The sequence below is a fragment of the Pipistrellus hanaki genome (genome assembly GCF_964339955.1).
Source record: "Pipistrellus hanaki genome assembly, chromosome: 1".
NCBI lineage: Eukaryota > Metazoa > Chordata > Mammalia > Chiroptera > Vespertilionidae > Pipistrellus > Pipistrellus hanaki.
In genome coordinates this window covers 189,131,751-189,154,215 of record NC_140503.1, presented here as the reverse complement: position 1 = coordinate 189,154,215, position 22,465 = coordinate 189,131,751, and the positions used below count along the sequence as shown (strand labels likewise).

General features: G+C 41.8%; 1 protein-coding gene across 1 annotated transcript in view; it reads right to left on the bottom strand.

Annotated features, from left to right (window-relative positions):
• LOC311631355 (uncharacterized protein) overlaps nt 1-22,465 on the bottom strand; it is a gene marked incomplete at its 5' end in the record, with an annotated part of 46,504 nt that overhangs the window by 6,798 nt on the left and 17,241 nt on the right. The window contains one exon of the mRNA XM_084901393.1: nt 957-1,072. Within this exon, the coding sequence (XP_084757519.1) occupies nt 957-1,072 (116 nt within the window). The remainder of the gene's footprint in view (nt 1-956; nt 1,073-22,465) is intronic.

Genomic DNA, 22,465 nt, shown 5'->3' with positions numbered 1-22,465 from the left:
GGCGATTTTGTGGTAGCCATCTTTGACCACATGGGATGACCATCTTGTGTGAGGGCATGAAGGTCAATTTGCATATTACCTCTTTATTATATAGGATTTCACAGATGAGGACACTGTGAAATCAATCCTAACCTAAATCACAGTTTTGAAGCTCAGAAAAGTGAAGTAATTTCCCCAAGATCATACAGGTGGTGAATGGCAGAGGCAAGATTGAAATTCTTATCATTAGGATTTTTCCTTAACACATTCTGAGAGAGTTATTGTACACGTACATCACTAGGCTATTACAGTGAATATGAGAATTTGGTACTAAGGAGACTTTGCCAAAAGAAGGTGGTTTGAATCAAATTTTACTATTTATTAGGGAATAATTTCTTGGGACATGTTTATGTTTTATATTTTTTTATGTGTCAGAATTTGAACTTGAAATTTATGATAAAAATTTGCAACTCTTAAAAATACTATCTGCTCTAATCTAAAGGTATCTTCATGTTTTTCTTTCTTTATATATTTTATGACATAACACTGGAATTGAAAGTGAAAAAAGAACTTCTATTTTAGCATGTTCTCTGCACCTCCAAAGTTTCTTAGTTATTACTAGTAGCTCCTATCAAAACAAACATGTGAGAAAATCTCTAAAGTGAAAATTCAGTTTTGAAAACCACAGCCAATCACAACAAAGAAAAATAGGCACTGGAAGGTACTTTCTAGAAGACAATATTACTATATAATTATTCTAGTAAAGACTATAAATCTGTTTAAAGCAACAACAACAACAACAAAAGTTAAATAACCTCATCGGATCACTTAGAGAAATAAAGACTTTTCTCTGCCCTACCCTAAGATCATATTGCTATTTAACCTGCTTTTAAACAAACACTAATTTTTAAACATTTTCTAGCCTTTAAGCAAATGTTCTTTGCTTGGCTACATGACAGTGTTCAAGACATGCCTACCACAGCAGCAGAAAAACCCTTGGCGACATTCCAGGAGAAATTCACCCTGCATAATGGGTTCCACCAGAAATCGCTTTCTGGTGAACCTGCTGGCTTAGGGCACACTTGAACAGGATCTGAGAGAACAAAAGAAAAACTGATAGACGTTTTCCTTTCTGCTCGTCTGGCAAAGGAGCCCTCGGCTCCTTTTAGCAAACTTTCCAAGCTTGGAGAGAGGAGCACGTGGACGGCTAACTTATAGACCCTGCCCCGGGCTTGTTTTACTACCTTCGGTTCCCTGAAATCCGAGGACAATTATATTGTTTGTCTCTTCGTCCAATAAAACGTGCATTAGCATTTGGTTCGCTTTGGAGTGTATTTTGTTTAAATGAGTGTATTCTTTCAGATGACTAGCCGTGCTGTCCTAATGACACTGCTTTAAGGTGATGCATAAACTCTTGGTGTAATATCAAAAAGAGGGAGCATAGAGGGGCAAACCTCTTTCAGAACATTTCGAAAGTGAGTTCCTCATTGGCTATTAACTTCTCCAGATGTGTATGCAAGCATTTCACCAGGTGGAAAGTAAAGACTTTAAAACCCATATCCCTTCCATAACGTGGACTAGATTCATGTTGTAAAATATTTTTGCACAACTTTTTCTTAGGATGAGCATTTCCCACTTGAAAAAGAAAACAGTTGGACCTGTTACAGGCCCATGAAACTGCCGGCATGCATTTGGCCCGGTTCTCTCCCTGGGCATGGGGGAGGCAGGGCTGGGCTGGGCTGGGCTGGGCTGGGCTGGGCTGGCACAGGGCATGTACTGAGAGTCTGTTTGACCTTAAATGCCCTGAGGGAAAGAAGGAGAGGATGGTTGGAAAGGTAAAAATTTATCTATTTGATGTTGTCGGACAACTGCAGAGTGCTGAAACCAAACCCGCTTTGCTAAAGAGACACTGCAGGCCCAGATGCCACGCCTGGGAGAGAACTTAACCCTGGGGAAGGGCAAAGGCACTAGGATTGCCCTTCCCCGGGGCCCTTCCATCGCTGTCCCTCAGCCTGTTCCCAGCAGGCAGAGCTTTTCCTGGTTCCCTGTGCCTCTGAGAGCCATGCAGCAGGAAGGCCATTGGCTCAAGACTTAGAACGGACTGCTGATGGTATCAGGCAGACTCAGGATTACAGAGAAAGGGCTCATCGCACAGCGTTAATGGCTAAATATAAACATTGAAGTGCACTGTGTGGGTCGTAACATTCCTTTGGCATTTCTTCATTCACACTGCGCTGGAAGCCTTCAAAAACAATGGAAGGGACCCAGCTCTCGGGACCTCTGCGAGGCCCAGGAAGTCACGTGGCCTATTAGGAGAAGGCTGTTTTCTGCAGAGAAAGCTGGGCCGCTAGACTCCCAGTTATCAGAGCAAAACATCAGAAGCAAAACCAGCACAAAACAGATGAAACGAACGATATCTTTGACTGGCACCCTGATCCTGATCTCCCTTCCCTCCCCAAAGGGAGCTCTGATTATGAATTCAATATGTCTCCTTCCGGTTCCTTAAAAAGAAACACACATGAGCGCAACACACACACACACACACACACACACACACACACACACACACATACACACATACACACTCAAATACAAACATGAACAGAATAAATGAAGTTATTTTATGTGTGTGTGTTTTACATTTTTATATATAAGGCTATAATATCCTAAAAATGCTTTAATTTAACAATAGTTTGAGACTTGTCCATGTGGCTACATAGAGACTTATTTTGTTATTTTTGGCTGTTGAATAGTACTTCACCATTTGAAACCACCACTTTCATTTAAACATTCCCCTATTGAAGGACATTCAGTATTTACATGTTGATGTTATGAAGCTTTCTCCTAGCCTACTTGAGCTTTCCTTTCTCAGAAGTCTAACTTCACTTTATTTCCCTTAGTTGTTTCATATCTAGGAGGTCTGTCTCCCAGACTAAGAGGTAAATGTCTAGAGAGCAACCTCTATGTCCAGCATCTAATATGTATGAGATAATAATTTGGTAAGTGAATGAACTTTGGGTTTTTCACTCCCCTACAAAGCTTAACAGCAGCTTTGAACTCATAGAGGCTCAACAAATTCTGTGTTTATTTCCTTACTTTTCTTAAAAGAGAACTTTTGTATTTTCAAATCAGCTTCAAGTAAAACCCACTTCCTTTCCCATCCTAGATTTATGGTGGCCAACATCTCTTACAGATGTAAATCCTATCACTGGTGATACAACAAAGGTTATACCTTTTAAGGGGGGGGGGGGAGAGAGAGAGAGAGAGAGAGAGAGAGAGAGAGAGAGAGAGAGAGAGAGAAGAAGAAGAAGAAGAAGAAGAAGAAGAAGAAGAAGAAGAAGGAGGAGGAGGAGGAGGAGGAGGAGGAGGAGGAGGAGGAGGAGGAGGAGGAGAGAGGAGGAGGAGGAGGAGGAGGAGGAGGAGGAGGAGGAGGAAGGGGAAGGGGAAGGAAGGGGAAGGGGAGGAGGAGATGGGGAAGGGGAGGAGGAGAAGGAGAGGAAGAAGAGAAAAGAGGGGAGGAGGAGGAGAAGAAGGGAGAAGAAGAGAAAGGAGAGGAGGAGGAGAAAGGAGAGGAGAAGGGAGAGGGAGGAGGAGAAGAGGAGGAGGAGGAGGAGGGGAGGAGGAAAAGGGGAGGGGGAAGAAAAGGGAAGGGGGAGGAGAAGGGATAAGAGGAGGAGAGGTGGAGGGGAGGAGGAGGAGAAGGAGAAGGGAGAAGAGGAGGGGGGAGGTAGAGAAGGGGAGGGGAAGAGAAGAGGAGGAGGAAAGAAGGAGGGGGAGGAGGAGGGGGGAGGAGGAGGAAGGGAGAGGAGGGGAGAGGAGAAGGAGGAGGAGGAGGAGGAGGAGGAGGAGGAGGAAGAGAATGAATGAAGCTAATCCTGCCTTGGGTGTGGCCCTGTCAGCCCTTCTGGCCTGGAGGCAAAGCCGAATACAAAGGACTGATTCTTTTTGCAGATGAAATCTGGAAAACAAGCACTTTTCCTTCTTTTCTTCTGAAAATCTCAACCTGCCACTTTTACTTTACACTTTGAAGTTGCTGGTATCAAAATCAGTTTTATTTCTTTCCCTGGAAACCTTATTGTGGACATCTTAGCCTTCTTTAAAAAAAAAAAGAAAAGAAAAGAAAAGAAAGAAAGAAAGAAAGAAAGAAAGAAAGAAAGAAAGAAAGAAAGAAAGAAAAAAGTAATGCCCTTTCTAGGGATAATGGAAAAAGTGCCATCTCCACATCCACTAACCAGAGAGCTAGTCTGAAACCATGAGACCTAACCATTGCATTGCTTGTTAGAGGAAGGGGTTGGGGTGTGGAAGTATTAAAGCTGCAGGAGCAAATAGGTACTGGGGGACCTCCCTGTGTTTGTGTTGTGCCATGTTTTCATCTCATGGAGTCATTTTAATTCTTTCCGAGTCCAAGACCCCTTCAGCAGCAGTTTTTGGCTTTTTTTGAATCTGATCATTTTGCTCTGTGCACCCTCAAAATGCACATATGCTCATATGCATGCAATTATGCAAAGAATTCCCAGGACTTTAAAATCCCCTGAGATCTAGCAAAGCCCAGAGTAAGAGGATCTAAGCTGAGGTGGGATTGCCAAGAATCCAGATGTTTGCAGAAACAGCCAAAGTGGCAGGCACTGTAAGCATTGACAGTAGCTGCAAAATAAAGGCCATCTCCATATTTAAGAATTGGGAGGAAAACTGCTAATGCCGAGTGGGTCTATTCAGATACACCTTTATCTATTATGGATAGCAAAAATAGCAATATGGCATCGATATGCCATCGTCTTTGAATACTAAGAATGACTCTGTGTCCAGAAGATAAAATACCGAAGAAGGCACAAGACCATACTGATGAGGAGGAGATTTTCCCATCAAAAATACCTATACCTGTAACTAGTGCTAGAAATAAGTGAATAAATAAAGTTGTCCATCAGAGCTCTCCCCCTTGATTTCTTATTACATGCGTTACATCGTTTCTTTCAGTAGGCACTATATGCTCAAAGTCATTCTTAGTCCTTCAGCTTCAAAGACTTCTTCATGTCATCTTCCTTAGATGTAATCTATTCCAAACCCTTAGCTCTTCCAAAAACCCATACACAGCAAGTCCTCCACAGACATCATTTCATTGAAATCTCTTCGTTATAACATTGATGAGATGCCGTAGGAACTTAGCTCTTGCTTATATCAATTCGCCAATGACAACATTGGTGTTGTCACACATCGTTTCGCTTCAAGTTGCAGAACCTATCCACAGCGATGTTTGTTGTACCAAGATTCCGTGATCCCCAAAGACCAGCAGGGAGCCAAGTCCGATGCAATCAACAAGAGAGCCTTCTTCCATGTTAACATGGGCTCTGTCCCACCCACGTGGACAGCATGGCAGCATGGCGGAGGAGAGAGCAAACTTCCCCAAGCCCAGGGGTTTTACACCGGTGGTGATGTCACTGCTTTGGCTGACCCTGATTAGTTGGGTGAGGGCGAGGGTCCAGTTACACAAAATGGAGGATAACTCCGCCCTGCCCCACAGTGGAGTCAGGGTTCTAGTCAGGAGTTCGCCTCGCCCTGCCCTGCCCTGCCCTCTCAATGTTAAGGGAGGACTAGCCATACTCCTAAGGTGACTGTCACCATACTGACTTCCATATTTACAGAGTGGTTGCTGTGTCGCCCATAAAATATACCCTGTTTATGTGTTAAATCCTGACAACCACCCTGCTGCTGAGATAGTAGTGTTTCCATTTTTAAAGATAAGACAACTAAGGCTCAGAGAGAACAAATGTACTAAAAGGTCATAGAGCAAGGCATTGGCAGAGCTGGGTTCACCCTTAATTCTAACTCTGTCTCAGTCCCTTGGCTGGTGCCAGAATCCCATTGTTTCCAAATTCTTAAAATTACTGAATTTGCAATTTATGTGTGTTCTTGGTCTCCTTTGATTCACAGAATAGTCAATAGAAAAGGAAGGTAGAGGCAAACGTGTCTGACCCTCACACTTCACAAGTAAGGAAACTGACATTCTACTGGGATGGGTTCCTGGCCCAGCCCTGGCCTTCCCTTTTCCGGTTCTGAGAGGGCAGGGACCATATCTTTCGGGAAGTAATTTCATGCTTCCCCTAGCATAGCCCTAAGAGCCCTGGAAGTCTTAGCAGAAAGTCTTAAGTCCAGGGCACCTGAATGACCAGAGCAAAGGAGGGCCCAACTCAGAAGGCATTTACGTCAAAGGGAACAAGACAATCCGATGTGTACCCCTTGCCACTCGCCCCACAGGAAGCCAAGGAGTTGCCCGGTCTGCCCAGGTAGTGCAGCAATGAAAACGAGGCGTGTAAAATCCCAGCAAAGGAGGCCCAGGAAACCAACACCTGCATCCCAAAGCCACTTCTACAGCGAGCAGTGACATACAACCAAACACACACACACACACACACACACACACACACACACACAGAGATCATTCCGGAGCCGTTCACTTTAAGGCAGTGTGAGCCGGAATGAGGAGTGAAAGGACAAGCCGGTGCTTGAACGCTTGCCTTTAGGTTGGTTATCAAGCTAGAATGACAGGTGTGTTTAAAAAGCCTTAAATCAGATAACTACTGTGCTTTGCATTGTCCTCGAACATGCAAAAATAGAAAAGAAAGAAATTATCTAAGGGCAATAAAGCAGGGAAACAGAGACTACTAGGTGGGGTGTGGGCTGCGGGTGACTATTATAAACTCTTACTGCCTGACAATAGTTGACAAGCCCTGTTAAGAACAGAGAAGTAAACACAACTGCAGTCTCTCTCCTGGAGAGAGGAATAATAATAGAGCAAGAAAATAAAGAATGTAACAGTTTAATTGGCATTTTATTTTCTAAAGAAAGCCCTATTGCTTTTAACATTCATTTCTGTCACTTTATTACATGTTAAGGTGGGCCTAATGCTTTTAACATTAATTTCTGTCACTTTATTATATGTTAAGGAACATCAAAAACACAAAGTACTCACGTTAGCCAGTTTGTTTTAGTGTACAGAGCATTGGTCTGAGGACTGGAAGGTCCCAGGCTCATTCCCAATTAATATGTCTCTCTCACATCGACGTTTCTCCCTCTCTATCTCTCCCTTCACTCTCTGTATAAATCAATGGGAAAAATGTCATCGGGTGAAGTTTAACAAAAACAAGACATCAAGTAGCGTATTTAATAGATCACATGTAAAAAAGAGAAAGCATGCTGGTTGGATCAATGGCCCAAGCTTGCCTGAATTAGTTTTGATTGATTCCCTTAACATGTTAAAACCTATCGGGGCTATTTTGTAAATAAGTATGCTTAAATACAAGGTGCTACATATATGTTCAATGTAAGTACGTACAAATGCACATATTTATTGAATGTTTGCATACATTTATGGTACATATGTGTATATGAACACACATATATATTTGAATGTATTGTGACCACTTGTGACTACTTTATCCCAGTACTGAGCCTGCTGTCCAGCTGACTAAGTTAGTGTAGTGGGTCTCCAAGTGTAAATCCTGAACCTTTTCAGGGCATATTCACTGTTTGCTCAATCTGTAAACACGTAATTATTTAATTTGCCTTCTAAAGTAACACCACACCCTGGATATGATGCAAAACCCAGCATTACAAGATAAGCTCTGTCTCAAGTTTCTGCTCGTTCTAGTGCCTGGAGTATTTGCTCATATGCTCAGGGACTGAAGCAGAAGTAAACAGCCAGGCCAGTATTGTAGGGACACCTGTGTTACAACACTGACTTTCTTACATTGTGAAAGCAATGAATGAAGTTCAGCAGGACTCCTGTAAGAATGCCGATTCATCCCACAGCACGGTTGGTCAACCAGGACTTGGACCTTATCGCCTCCCTACCCAACCCACCCAGCTCGGTCTGCCTTCCTTGGGTATCAGATGTAAGCTCCAAGGCGTGGGTCGCAGCTGCCACACCTCACCTCCTGCTTGTCTTCCTCAGGCTAAGGCAGCCTCGCCCATTGTCCATTTGCACAGCTCTCAGATCTCCAAAAGGCCTTTGCACAGGGCGTGGGACATGCCTGGACCAATAACTCCTTTTATCTTTAAAACTCTACAAAGGCACTTCTTTTGTGAAGTCTTCTCTAATGAGACAGAGCACAGTGTCTTGGACAAGAGGTCGTGGCACAACTTTGCATTGTAGTTGGGAATGATTTTTTTATATCCTCCCTCTCTCTACCAAGATGTGATATAGATGAGTGATTAGGAACAAGAATTGAGAAGCCAGATGTTCAGTTTGAATTCTGGATCCACTACACACTAATTATGCTTCAGTTTCTTCATGCAAAAATGAGATAGATAGATAGATAGATAGATAGATAGATAGATAAAATAAACAATGAGCTTAGGTAGTTCCTGGGGTGCAGAGAGCCCTATATAAATGCACACATAATAAATGTGATCATAAAGGGCAGCTGCTATCTGCCTTGGCTTTCAGATGACAGCAGGAAGTGGCGGGTGCTGTCCCTATGGCGGACTGTGCAGGGCATGCCTGAAATTGCTGCAGCTGCATTGGCCAGCTGTCCCTGCGGAGGGACCTGGCCTGATGTGACCAGCTGTGCACAATTTCAAGAGAAGCTAAATCCACATATCTGGATTTTAAATTATTGGTTTATACTGAACTTAAATGAAATCAGGTCTAGAGGAAAAATGAATACCGAGATCGATTATGTCTTCAAATGTCTTTTAGATCTTCAAGTTTATGGTTGTGCTTATCCCTCTACATACTGAATTAGCATGTACAGACCTCAGATATGAACTTGCCAGAGAGTGCAGTGTCCGAGACGAAAATGACAGTTTCCATTGGATTGTGAGCTTACCTATAGCAGCTCAGTGTCAGGTATCAAAGGTAAGCTTAGCTACGTAACAACAGAAGATGCAAAGCCTAAACTTGAAAAATTAAAATGTAGAGTGCGCATATGCTGATCTTTGATTGGCTACCAAATTACATTAATCAATAATGTCAAATTGGAAAAAAAAAAAAGCATTAAAAAATAAGAAACATTATTTTGGACAAAGCATTGAGCTAGGCAGATTTTAAAACATTTTAGTTACATAAGCATAATATGTTTGTGGTAAATAAAAATTTAAAATTACAGAGAAGTATATAGAAGAAGATAAAAATGTAGCTGTTTTAAATAGCCAAAATGCCCTCCATGAAATTACTATTTCGAAATGTACTTCACCAGTTCTCTAGTGTTTGGTTTTATGTTTTTTCTAATTTTTCTGAACACAAACATTTTTTATTGTCTTAAGTTTTACATATGCCTCCATTTTCCCCAATTGACCCCTCCCCTACCCCGGCAACCATTCCCACCCTAAGCGAGCCCCCACCACTCCAGTGTCTGTGTCCATTTGTTATGCTAATATGCATGCGTACAAGTCCTTTGGTTGCTCTCTACCCCCCTCCCCCATCCCTTGCCATTTGTCTCTGGATATATTTTTGTTCATCAAATTGTGATGATCATTATATCCCACATCTGAGTGAGATCATGTGATATTTATCTTTCTTCAACTGGCTTATTTCTCTTAGCATAATGCTCTCCAGTTTCATGCTGTTGCAAATGGTAAAAGTTCCTTCTTTTATAGAGCGGTGTAGTATTCCATTGTGTAGATGTACCATAGTTTTTAATCCAGTCATCAGTTGATGGGCATTTAGGCTGTTTCCAAATCCTAGCTATTGTAAATTGTGCTGCTATCAACATAGGGGAGCAAATATCCTTTCTGATTGGTGTTTCTGGCTTCTTGGGATATATTCCTAGAAGTGGGATTACTGGGTCATATGGGAGTTCCATTTTTAGTTTTTTGAGGAAACTCCATATTGTCTTCCACAGTGGCTGCACCGGTCTGCATTCCCACCAGCAGTGCACAAGGGTTCCTTTTTCTCCACATCCTTGCCAGCATAAACACACATATTTTAATGAACACCTTTTTATATACATCACTGCACACATCTCTCATTGTTTTCTTATAAAAACCTCTTAGAAGTGGAATTTCTTAATTGGGTGGTACTCAGATGGTTAAAATTAGAATTAAAGAGAGTACCATTTTCAAAATCACTTTATTTTATTTTTTTCTTACGTGCTTATACCTTTGAACTCAGGAAGCACACAAAAATGGAAAGAAAACAGTCTTTATTTCCATATGAAAGTCAATAATAATATTACATACATATCATTTTTAGACTCAAACATGTCTTAAAACCTCACCGAATACTGACAGTAATACAATATAGATATAGACACATCTAGGATAGCAAATCTGTTTCTGATTATTATAATACAACAAATATGGTAATTGATTGTTTCGTTTCTGAATTTAAAATGCTGAGCCCAGCCAGTGTGGCTCAGTGGTTGAGCATCAACCTATGAACCAGGAGTTCAGTTGGATTCCTGGTTGGGGCACATGACCTGGTTGTGGGCTTGATCCTGGAGCATGCAGAATGCAGCCAATCAATGATTCTCTCTCATCATTGATGTTTCTATCTCTCTCTCCCTCTCCCTTCCTCTCTGAAATCATAAAAATACACATTTAATAAATAAAAATAAAATGCTGAGAACACCAATCACACCAAACATATGTCATCTTTTTATGTGTACACAATTGCATTACCCACCATAACAGGATACTCCACTGAAAAATGTTTTCTTTTTTTGGCCCTGGGGAAAGCTATAGTTCTGGGCCTTAGTTCTCAAGAAAAAGACAAGAGCTGGGGTTTCCAGATTTTTTAAAAATTTAATAAACCAATTAATACATTTTGAAAACCTACTAGTCATCATTCATAAATAAGCTTAAATGGGAGGGAGACATAATCTGTGAATGCTAAAGCACCAATAAACCAAATGCATTTCATCGGAGTTCTTTTTAATCTGCTTCATTGCTCATATTCTTCTTTTTTTTGCATTGGGCTGTGAAAATCCACACTAATTCATAGACTCTTAATTGAAAACAACTCCTCTTGATAACTCCTAAGTCCTTTCCATTTCTAAAGTGCTACGATTTTTGTGCATTTTATTTTATGAATAAATTTTAATTTATGTTATACTAGAGGCCCAGTGCATGAAATTCATGTGGAGGGCGGGGTCCTCAGCCCAACCTGCACCCTCTCCAATCCGGGAACCCTCAGGAGATGTTCTACTGACAGCTTAGACCCACTCCCCATGGTTCTCTGCTCTCTGCAGGGCCTACCTGCTCCACACCATGGCAAGGGCCAAGTGGGCCTTGCTGGATGCTGCCTGTGAGCCCGCTTGCCTGCCAGCGGGTCACCATGTCTATGGCCAAGCAGGCCCTGCTGTCTGCTGCCAAGCTGCATGGCCAGACCCCCTTGGGGATGGTCTGGCTGCACTGCCCACCCTGGAGTCACAGGTCCAGCCCTGCCTGGCTCCCCAGGCCCCACAGCAGCCTCCCTCTCTTGCCCTTTAAGAAGCCTCAGCAGCTGTTAACCAGACCCTCCTCCAGCGCAGGCACACAGAGGCCCCTGCCACCCTGCCCCCAACACTGCATATGCAACCTCCTCCTGTCGGGTCGACCTGTTGCGGCATCCTGGTTAATTAGCATATTTCTCTATTTTATATATTATTTGTTTAAAAATGTGATTTGCAAGAATTTTAAAAATATATATTTTATTGATTTTCTACAGAGAGGAAGGTAGAGGATAGAGAGTTAGAAACATCGATGAGAGAGAAACATCGATCAGCTGCCTCCTGCACACCCCCCACCGGGGATGTGCTCATAACCAATGTATATGCCCTTGACTGGAATCAAACCCGGGACCTTTCAGTCTGCAGACCAACGCTCTATCCACTGAGCCAAACTGGTTTCAGCTTGTGAGAAATTTTTAAATTCAGTCTCTCAGCCCAGCCGGCATGATCATTGATTTATGAACCAGGAGGTCTCGGCTCAATTTCTGGTCAGAGTATATGCCAGGGTTGTGGGCTGGATCCCCAGTGTGGGGCATGCAGGAGGCAGCTGATCAATTATTCTCTCTCATCATTGATGTTTTTATCTCTCTCTTCCTTCCTTTCCTCTCTGAAATCAATAAAAATATATTTTTAAAAAATCCTTCTCTCATACTTGTTTGAGGCTGCTAATAAGTGGATCCCAGAAAGAGGGTGTGGGCATTTTACTATCCAAAAGCCTCCGCTGGCCTGCCCTAGGCTCTATAATGGGGACACAGGGATCCAAAGCACAGCCTCTGCCCTGAGGGGGTTCTTACCTAGACACTAAAATGAGGTGGCAGTAGGGTACAACAAGTTCTATAACACAAGCAGTATTCCTGGGGACATGAACCTTGGGAGCAGCAGCCTCCCAGACAGCTGTGGGGATGGCTCCTGGGTCAGGTTGTCTGAAGAAAGTAATGCATACACTGAGTCTTTTATTTTTTTTTAATCTTTATTGTTCAGATTATTACAGATGTCCCTCTTCTCCCCCCCCCCCCCTATAGCTCCCCTCCATCCGGTTCCCACCCCACCCCACCCCACTGTCTGCATCCATAGGTACTGTATGCATGCATATAAGATCTTTGTCCAATCTCTTCCCGCACCCCCTATACCCCCTTCCCCAAGAATTGTCAGTCTGGCCGAAACCAGTTTGGCTCAGTGGTAGAGCGTCGGTCTGCAGACTGAAAGGTCACAGGTTCGATTCCGGTCAAGGGCATGTACATTAGTTGCGGGCACATCCCCGGTAGGGGGTGTGTAAGAGGCAGCTGGTCGATGTTTCTCTCTCATTGATGTTTCTAACTCTCTCTCCCTCTCCCTTCCTCTCTGTAAAAAATCAATAAAATATATTTAAAAAAAAAAAAAAAAAAAGAATTGTCAGTTCTCCATGTCCAGGAAGCGCAGAAAACCCCAAGCAAGAGGAACCTAAAAAGGACCACACTAAAACACATCATAATTAAAATGCCAAGGGCAAAAGACAAAGAGAGAATCTTAAAAGCAGCAAGAGAAAAACAGTTAGTTACCTACAAGGGAGCACCCATACAACTGTCAGCTGATTTCTCAACAGAAACTATGCAGGCTAGGAGGGAATGGCAAGAAATATTCAAAATGATGAATAGCAAGAACCTACAACCAAGATTATTCTACACTGAGTCTTAAAGGACAGAACCAGTGCTAGGCAGCTGACGATGGGTCTATAGGCAAATAAGCAACCTGTGTAAAGCTAATGTGTATCAGAAATCATGGCAAATCCTAGGAACTCCACATCCTAGTGAGCTACAGTAAGGACAAGGTCTATGAGTCAAGGATTGTTGAAGACACTGTAGAGACAGGCAAAGAGAACCTACCCTCCCAAGTTAAAGACTGTGAACTTGATCCCCAACTCATTGGGATGTCACTGAAATATTTTAAAGTGGAGCTGTACCCTTGAAAGAACCTCAAGGTGAGAGATTCCTGTTAGCTTTTTTTTTTTTTTTTTTTAAATATATTTTATTGATTTTGTACAGAGAGGAAGGGAGAGAGATAGAGATTAGAAACATCGATGAGAGAGAGTCATGGATCAGCTGCCTCTTGCACACCTCCTACTGGGGATATGCCCGCAACCAAGGTACATGCCCTTGACTGGAATCGAACCCGGGACCCTTCAGTCCCCAAGCCAATGCTCTATCCATTGAGCCAAACCGGTTTCGGCACTGTTAGCTTTATTTTTTAAGAATAAAAATAATGCAATGCAGGCTTGTTAAAACAAATTCAAACAGTATAAAAGTGCATAAGATAAAAGAGAAAAGCTTTGAGCTTCACTCACTCCACCTCCTCAGCTAAATCCTACTCCTCAGCTTTGCCCCCCGGGGAAGCCTTGATTTTGATCACAATCACTGTGGGGCTCGAAACTGGAATATATCTCAGGACCTCAGAACTGGTCTCAGGGGAGGCCACCTCCTCTGCCCTGCCTTAGTGCCCAGATTTCCTTGGAGAAAGACCAGAAGGGAGTCTCCATTGCTGGCAGTCACAGGAGAAAGTGTTAGAAAGGGAGATGAAGTTGTCTCCCCTTCACAGAGGGCTTTGTGGCCAGGACTTGGAGAAGGAAGTAGCACTCGACCGGAAGGAGTGGGAGAAGGGTGGGAGGCAAGTCTGAGCTCCACAAGCCTGAAGAACAAATTGAAAGTTGGATCAAAAAGAAACATGCAGGCGCCATTGGGTTAGCCGTCTGGGGGCCGCGTCTGGACCAGCTGTAATAGAACAGCTGCGGGGTTTGCATTGCGTGGGTGAGTGGCTGGCAGCCTCTGTTTAGCCCAAGGCTGTGTTTCCCTGCTGATTGGTGGGCTTCTCTGCTCTTAATGTGGCATATAACCAACCACCTGGGTTTCCCATCGAATCAGGGGGACAAGCCAAACTGCCTTCATGGGGGACTGCCCCATGTCCCTCAGTTCACTTGTGCTGGAGCTGGCCACACCAAGGCAGAGCCCAGTTATCACTCTGCACCAGCCCACAGAGTCCCCAGACCACTGAAGCCATGGTAGTTCTGACCTGTCCCTGGGCCAAGAGCTGTCTGTCTGTCCAGATCAGAGCCAGGAAGGGAGGAAAGGGGGGGAGGGGGTGCCACCACTAGGGCCATCTCCATGGCCGGCTTCCCTTAGTATTTCTGTAGCTGTCTCTAGAGTTGGTGGTGAACAGTAACAACTTGTTTTGTTCATTGAACAGGAGGAAGATCCCAGTGTCTGAGTGAAACAACAGTCCTGCTGCTATCAACAAGGAATCCTTTGAGAGTACCCACCCCTTTGTGCCTCGTTGGGGAACACCAGTGACACAGAAGCACGTGTAGACATTCAGGAGTTTGCACTGGGGAGTAGGAGGGAAGGAGCCAGTGGACTTTTTGTAGCTTTCAACTCAACATGGAAAAATTTAATTAAAAAAAAGTTTTAATCCTACTCCTCAGGGTTTACCACTATTGTGAGTTTCATGTAATTCCATGTATGTTTTCTGAAAACGTTTATATATAACAGACATTTTGGTGAAATCTCTAATAGAAAGTATGTTGTGCTGCAAATGTCCATCTGCATCTTACCCTTTTCACTTAATTGATGGTTCATCTCATTTTTCTGGGCCGTATAGTATTCCGCTGTATGGTATGGATATGTTTCAAATGTATTTAACCATTTCCCTATTGGTAGTCATTTAGGCAGTTTCCAATTTTCTAGTCATTTCTGCAGGGAACACCCTTGACTATTTGCACACCTGTTTATTTTCCTAAAGGATAGTTTCTTAGGTTGGAATTACTAGGTTAAAAGATCTAGGCATTCAACGTTCGAAAGCTATTTCTTAATTTCTCTCTAAAAAGTTTTCCATGTTATGCTCATCTGATCTACAAGATTGCTCATTTCCCCCCATAACACAATGGGTGTTATCAAGCTTTTGCACTTTTACTAATCTGATAGGTGAAAGAACGTATCTTATAGTTGCCTCATTTAGTGAGCTTGACCGTCTTTCATTTATTGGCTAAATAATTTATATGGGGTTTTTTTCCCTATTAATTGTCTTTTTACAAACTATACAAATCAGAGATTCTTAATCTGGGGTCCCAGGGCTCTTATTATGTGGCATGAAATTTGCTGTGTTTATTAAACCTGTATTTTCAGAATAAGACCCGAGGAACATTAAGAACCACTGATCTTGCCCAGTCAGCATGGCTCAGGGGTTGAGCATTGACCTATGAACCAGAAGGTCATGGTTCGATTCCCAGTCATGGCACATGCCTAGGCTGTGGACTCCATCCCCAGTGTTGGACATTCAGGAGGCAGCTGACCAATGATTCTCCCTAATCATTGATGTTTCTATTTATCCCACTCCCTTCCTCTCTGAAATCAGTAATAAAATATATACATTTTTTAAAAAGAACTACTGATTTTAAACTCTGTAGTTGAGAGAAGCATATGTTAAATATAATAATAGGGTAATATGCTAATTGACCCTAACAGCAGAATGACCAGAACAACCTCTGGACCAGTCACTATGAGGCACCCTGACCACGTCTCGGTCCCTTCCCCCAGCCATCAGGCACTGATCATTGGATAGTGAACTGGGAACCAAGGGTGGGTGACGGCAGGGGGCGGGGCTGGGGAAGGTGGCCCTGATCACAGGCCAGGCCTACGGTCCACACCCAGGCCCAAATTTCGTGCACCAGGCCTCTAGTGTTAAATAATAAGTAGGGCTAGAAATAAGGAGTAAAAAGAATGAGGAAGAGTTCACACACACACACATACACACACACACACCTTTTATAATCTTACCCTCTCCTCTACAGGGCCTTTACAATAGCACTCCTTCATTTCCCTCCCCAGAAGGCTCCCCAGCCACATAGAGGTCACTAGATCATTATGACTTGGGCTCACTTCTTACTAATATTTGTGTACATATCATAGAGTGCTGACAAATAACTCAAGACACTTCTTTATTTATATCTTGGTTCATAGAAACATTCATAAACTTTATACAAACAAGCTATAACCTATTTATATGAAAGCACAGAAAAGCCATTAACTTCCATTTTATCTCCTAAATATTTCTCTAACTTACCCAGGTCTCTACATCTCCACTCCAACCATCACATCTTGCTCTGACCACTTCAGCACTCCCCTAACTTCCCTCCCATACCTCTCCACCACACTCGCTAGTTCACTGTTCACACTTTAGCCCAAGAGATCTTTTCAACATCCCTCACCTTTCATTCACCCTCCCATGGCTCCCCTCTGCTGGGGGTGAGGGGCTAAAGAACTAACCTTTAACGTGTGTGCCCACCTGGAGCTCCATGATCTGCTCTGCCTACCTGCTCCCCACCTACCTCTTCTGTTATGCTAAGTGCCTCTTCCCTCAGCCTGGCTCCAGCCACTCCTGGAACACTCAGGCATTCTCTCTCCCACGCTGTGACCTTTGCAATTCTTTTTCTTCTGCTTGAATGCTCTCCATCCCACTCCTCTCTGTCTTTGAGTTAACTTCCACTGGACTTTAAAATAACTTTTTCTAACCTCCCAGACCAAGTGCTGCTGTTTTGTGCTTTCCTGCACCCTCTTTTTTTCTTAGCAGTTATCCCAATTACAGTTATGGAGTTCATTAACATCTGCATTCACTCTGGCTGGGGAGCTCCCTGAAGACAGAAATGGGATCTGTTCCCTTCTTCTCTGAAATCCAGGTGCTCAGAGCAAGGATAACACAGAGCAGGTGATCAGTAAATAACGTTGAAGGCCAGGAGAGAAAGGATGCTACTATAAATGTTTCCTGGAGGCCTTTATTTCCCTCTACACTTTCCTTCAAATATGAGCAGATACTAATTATGTCCCGGATACAGAAATTTGCTAGCTTGTTCAGGTCATTCCAATTATTTATCAGAAACCTATTGTGCATGTACTAGGCACTTTCCCAAGAGCTGGTGGGGGTGTGTGGACGTCACAGAGAACAAATTAGACCAATCCTGTCCTTCTTGAGCTTACTTCTGGGAGGAGGAAAGAGATAGTAAACATAACAAGTAAGTAAAATACACAGTATATTTAGAAGATGAAAGGTGCTATGGAGGAAAATAGAGCAGAGTAAGTTGGATGAGAAGAGAGACATAGAGGAGCTAGCCCCCAATCATTGTATGATAAAAAATTAGGTGGGAGAGACCAAAAAACAGGAGGTGTGATTACTCTCAGGAAATTTAAAATCCATTTGAGAAATAATAGAGATACTGCTGCTGCATACCAGCCTCTGTGTTGGGTAGACCCCTGCGTGAGTGAGTTGCAGGGTTTGCGGTAGCTCCTCCCACTCCCTGAGAGCTTCAACATCTTCCTCAAAAACTTCCTACATCGAAATGTCACTCTTTTCCTCTGAACCCTCTCCTCCGCCCTGGCAAGTTAGCGGGTCTTTCTTCCATGATCCTGAGATCTTTTCATCATCTCTGTACTAAGTCTTCTCCTCCTGCTCTAAAGCTTTGCCTTTGTATGCACCATCCCCTGAGAAGACAGGAACGCTTCAAGGGCAGGAACCGTCTCTCAGCACCCAGCCTCTGATCATCCCAACACTTGGTAATATAGAAAGTGCTCAAAGTATGTGAATGAAAGAATGGATATTGAATGAATGAATAGGAACAGAATTGGAATGAGTGTTGCTATGACAATCAGAATTCAACTTGCTTTGACCAACTGAGTTCTCCTGAAATTCTCCGTGTTTGCATAAGATAGCTTTCCACTTCTGGCTCCTGGAATATTGGCATGATCAGATAAGTCATAGTACATCTTTTTTCCATTTTTTTTGTTTTTGTTTTTGTTTTGTTTTAACTTATCTGGTCTATATATTTAAAGTGGTTTTCTTCTACACAGCATATACCAGAATCTTAATTTTTTATCTAGTCAAACAATCTTTGAATTTTAATTGGAGTCTTTAGACCATTTGCATTTAAAATAATTATCCCTGGCCGGCATGGCTCAGTGGTTGAGCATCAACTTATAAACCATGAGGTCAAGTTTTGATTTCTGATTAGGGCACATGCCCAAGTTGCGGGTTCAATTCTCAGTGTGGGGCATGTAGGAGGCAGAAGATCACTGGGACTCTCTCATCATTGATGTTTCTATCTCTCTCTCCCTTTCTCTCTGAAATCAATAAAAACATTTTTAAATAAATAAAAATAAAATAATTATCAATATGGCTGAGTTAAATCTACCATTTACTATTGGTGTTCTATTTGTCTTACCCTTTCTTGTTACTTTTTAGTACTTTTCCCATTTTTTAAAAAAATTAATTGGTACTTTTTACTATTTACTTTTATTCCCATTACTTCTAGCCACCTCAGACTCTCCAAACTCCAACTCCATCTCATCAACACAGTAAGGCTGCCAGGATCTGTTTGTGTTCCCCTTTTCTGTGTCTGTAACTTAAAAATTGTTTCCAGAAAGTGAGGGCAATTATCAAACTCATTTTATTTCTTTTCTCTTAGTCCCATGCAAACTGTTTCATATTTTATCCAGCTTTCTAATTCTTTTTCATGGGTGCTTAAATTAATTTAAATTTTTATTGTTGCTTTAATGCACACATACGTGAATGAGTGAGGTTTGGATCTGTGGAGATATAGAGTTGTGAGTGTGTCCCATCCAGCCTCCTGAGAATTAAAGCCTAGACATCCACGGAGTGGCTGTGCTGGAATGGAAAATGCTCTGGAATTGGAGTCAGAAAGGCTGAGTTTAACACCTGCCTCTGCTATTTACTTGCTATGTTAACTAGGGCAACATAACTTACCCAAGCTTCTATTCTCCCATCTCTTAAATGAGTACACCTCACCTGGTTGTTACGATGCTTGAATTTAAAAATGTTTAGAACTTCTCAAAGGTTTTCTCCCAAGAAGCCCTCAGGAAGGAGGGGTGTTGGTTCACATCTCTGTTGGACTGAAGGCACATTCAAAACAAAAGCAACATCTTTGAAATAGGTTGCATTTGGAAAGTTCATGCAAATTTTGCATTTTATACTATATGCCTATATTGCTTCAATAGTTAAATGATGTTTTAAATTATGCACTGATAATTTGTTTAACTTTTTTTTTCATAAAATAATTGAATGCAATTGATCCTCATAAAAAATGTACCATATTATCCTTTGGTATTCCATACTTATGAGAAGTAAGGATTCATGTGAAATGGCCTGCCACATGACAGTGGGCTCTCCATAATGTTTGCTGAGTCTGAATCTGTCCACCAGAGGAGCAGCATGACAGAATCAATAGACAAAACAGACAATATGAGGAGGATGTTGTCCAGTGGTGAGGCAGGCTTGCTAGAGTGGAAATAGGTCAAGGATACAGGTCAGAAACAACCTGTAACTTTATTTGAATCTAGACAATCAAAAGGAAATAACCATTGCTAATAAAGTGTAGGATTTACATAATAATTAAATATTTATCATTAATAATTATAATTATGTATAAATAGTTATAGTTACATATAATAACGTATTATATATGTTATGACATACTATAATGTATTGGACTATCTACAGAGAACAAAAGATACTTAATTATCAAGAGATGACGCCTATCTTTGGCTTTATTCTAAGAACGTAATGTAAAATACAAAATACCAAAAACCTTCCACTCTCTATATTAACATCCAGAAATTGGTCAGTTCTGAACCTGAATTAAACAGAAATATATGCCCCACACATTTCAATTTCTGAGGTTTCCACCTAATAAAAACATTAAACACAGAATCACTAAAGCAAACCCCCTACAAACTAATGTGTTCTGTGCTCAGTTTCTTCATTGCGAGCATTCAATGCAATGATGTACATAAGTATGTCTGGTACAGTGCCTGGCCCACTGTAACCAGGACCACCCACGTTCTAGGCTTTATTCACTCTTTCATGCTCACTTGCTATGGGATGAATGATGCACCCTCGCAACCCAAAATTCATATGGTGATGTCCTACCCTCCAGTAACCTCAGAATATAACCCATATTTGGAGATAGGGTCTTTACCAAAGTAATTTAAAGTGAGGACTGGGGTGGACCTTATCAGAAGAGGAAACTGGAACACAGACTAGACTAGGAGGAGACAATGTGAAGACATAAGGAGAGACCACCAGCTACAAGCCAAGGACAGAAGTCTGGAGCCGATCCTCCCTCACAGCCCTCACAAGGAACCAGTTCTGCTGACTGCTTCAACTCAGACTTCCAACCTCCAGGTCTATGAGAAAATAAATTTCTGTTGCTAGAGACACTAACTCTGTGGCAGTCCTAGGAAACTAACAGATCACTAGAACAGAAGCTCTGTGAAGGTAGAGATTTTTCTTTTTGTTCAGTGACAAACCCTAAGATCTTAGAGCAGAACCTGACACATAGTAAGGACCTAGTAAAGAATTGTTCAGCTCCTAAGAAATATCCAGTCCTGCATTTGGCACAAGATATTTAGCAAATGTTTTAGGACTGAATAAATTATTGTATTTATTATAATAATTTTTATTACATTATAATAAATTATATGTCCCAAATACTAAATCGGGACATAATCTGGAAAAAAAAGTTATGTAAATGTATTTATATAGCCATGTAACACTTTAAATATTAAATCACACTTAACAAATCACCTTAACTGAAAAGGGGAAAATGTCATAAAATTCAAGTTGGTCTTGGAAAATCCAATGTGGGTAGAATAAGTTGCCAGTTGTTTGACGTCCCTGCTCCTCGGCCTAAATTAAAGCACCGTGTGCTACAGAGCTCTCGTATGCCCAGGTCTGCACTGGACCCCACCACAGTGGTCTTTGCCTCACTGACAAACACACCATCCTTCGAGGCTCAACTCAAATCTCTCCTCACTCATGAAGCCTTTCAGGGCATTCTGAAGCCAAAGTGATGCCATTCTTAATTTGCAGTGCTTTTAAATATGTAAGTCTCACTTACTTCCTTATGCCTTGTTATCTTTGTGTGAAGATATCTGTCTCGTTTCCATTTTAGATTGAAAGTTCTCTAAGGACGGGACATTTTTCTTCTTTGGTTTTTTTTTATCCTCACCTGAGGATATACAATATGTTCATTGGTTTTACTGGTAGAGAGAAACTGCCTCCCATAGACACCCTGACCAGAGATCTAACTTGAATCCTAGGTAGGTGTCTTGACTGGGAATTGAACTGGAAACCTTTTTGGTGTACAGGTTGATGCTCCAACCAACTGAGCCACCTGGTCATGGCTAAGGACAGAGACTTTAAAAATTACTTACTTCTACCCTACCTAAGTAGGGGATCCAGCAAGTAGTATAGCTTTTTTATTAAATTGCTAGTGGCCTGGTGCCCGGATTTGTGCACACTGAAAGGAAATTAATTAGAAGAAATGTTTTAATATTGTTATTCACCCTTTCTCTATAATAGAAGTGTCAGAGATGAAATAAAATTAGTAAAATGTATCATATATATATATATATATATATATATATATATATATATATATATATATAAAAGACTAAGTGACTGACTATCCATCTGTCCAACCATTCAAAGGACTGACCGATCAGCCTGTTCATATGACGTGCACTGGCAATTTAAAAATAAACATTGACTTGCACATGTGTGATACATATAAAGCTCTCACTGGCACCAATTGCACGTGTGTCAATCATGAATTTGGTTGTTTTTGTTGAATTCTGAGGCTGAAAGAAAGCAGCAGCAGCAGCAGAATATGTCTGAAGACCAACTATTGGCACAACGTACCTCTGAAGCCAAAAGAAGCCGGTGTCATCGACGGAATGTATCTGAAGAGCAACAACATACCATTTGAGTGATGATTCCATTGATTCAACAGATGATGCTGAAAAGGAAAAATTTTCCATTGAATTTCTTAATAGTATTACTCCTTTGGAAATGCCATGTCATAAATTAAAATTGAAAGTAGGGGCAATCATCATACTACTCAGAAATCTTAATAGTAAATGTGGTCTTTGTAATGGTACTAGATTTATTATCAAAAGATTGCCACCTAACGTAATCGAAGCTGAGGTATTAACAGGAGCTGTGTGGAAGGAGAGGTTGTTCTGATC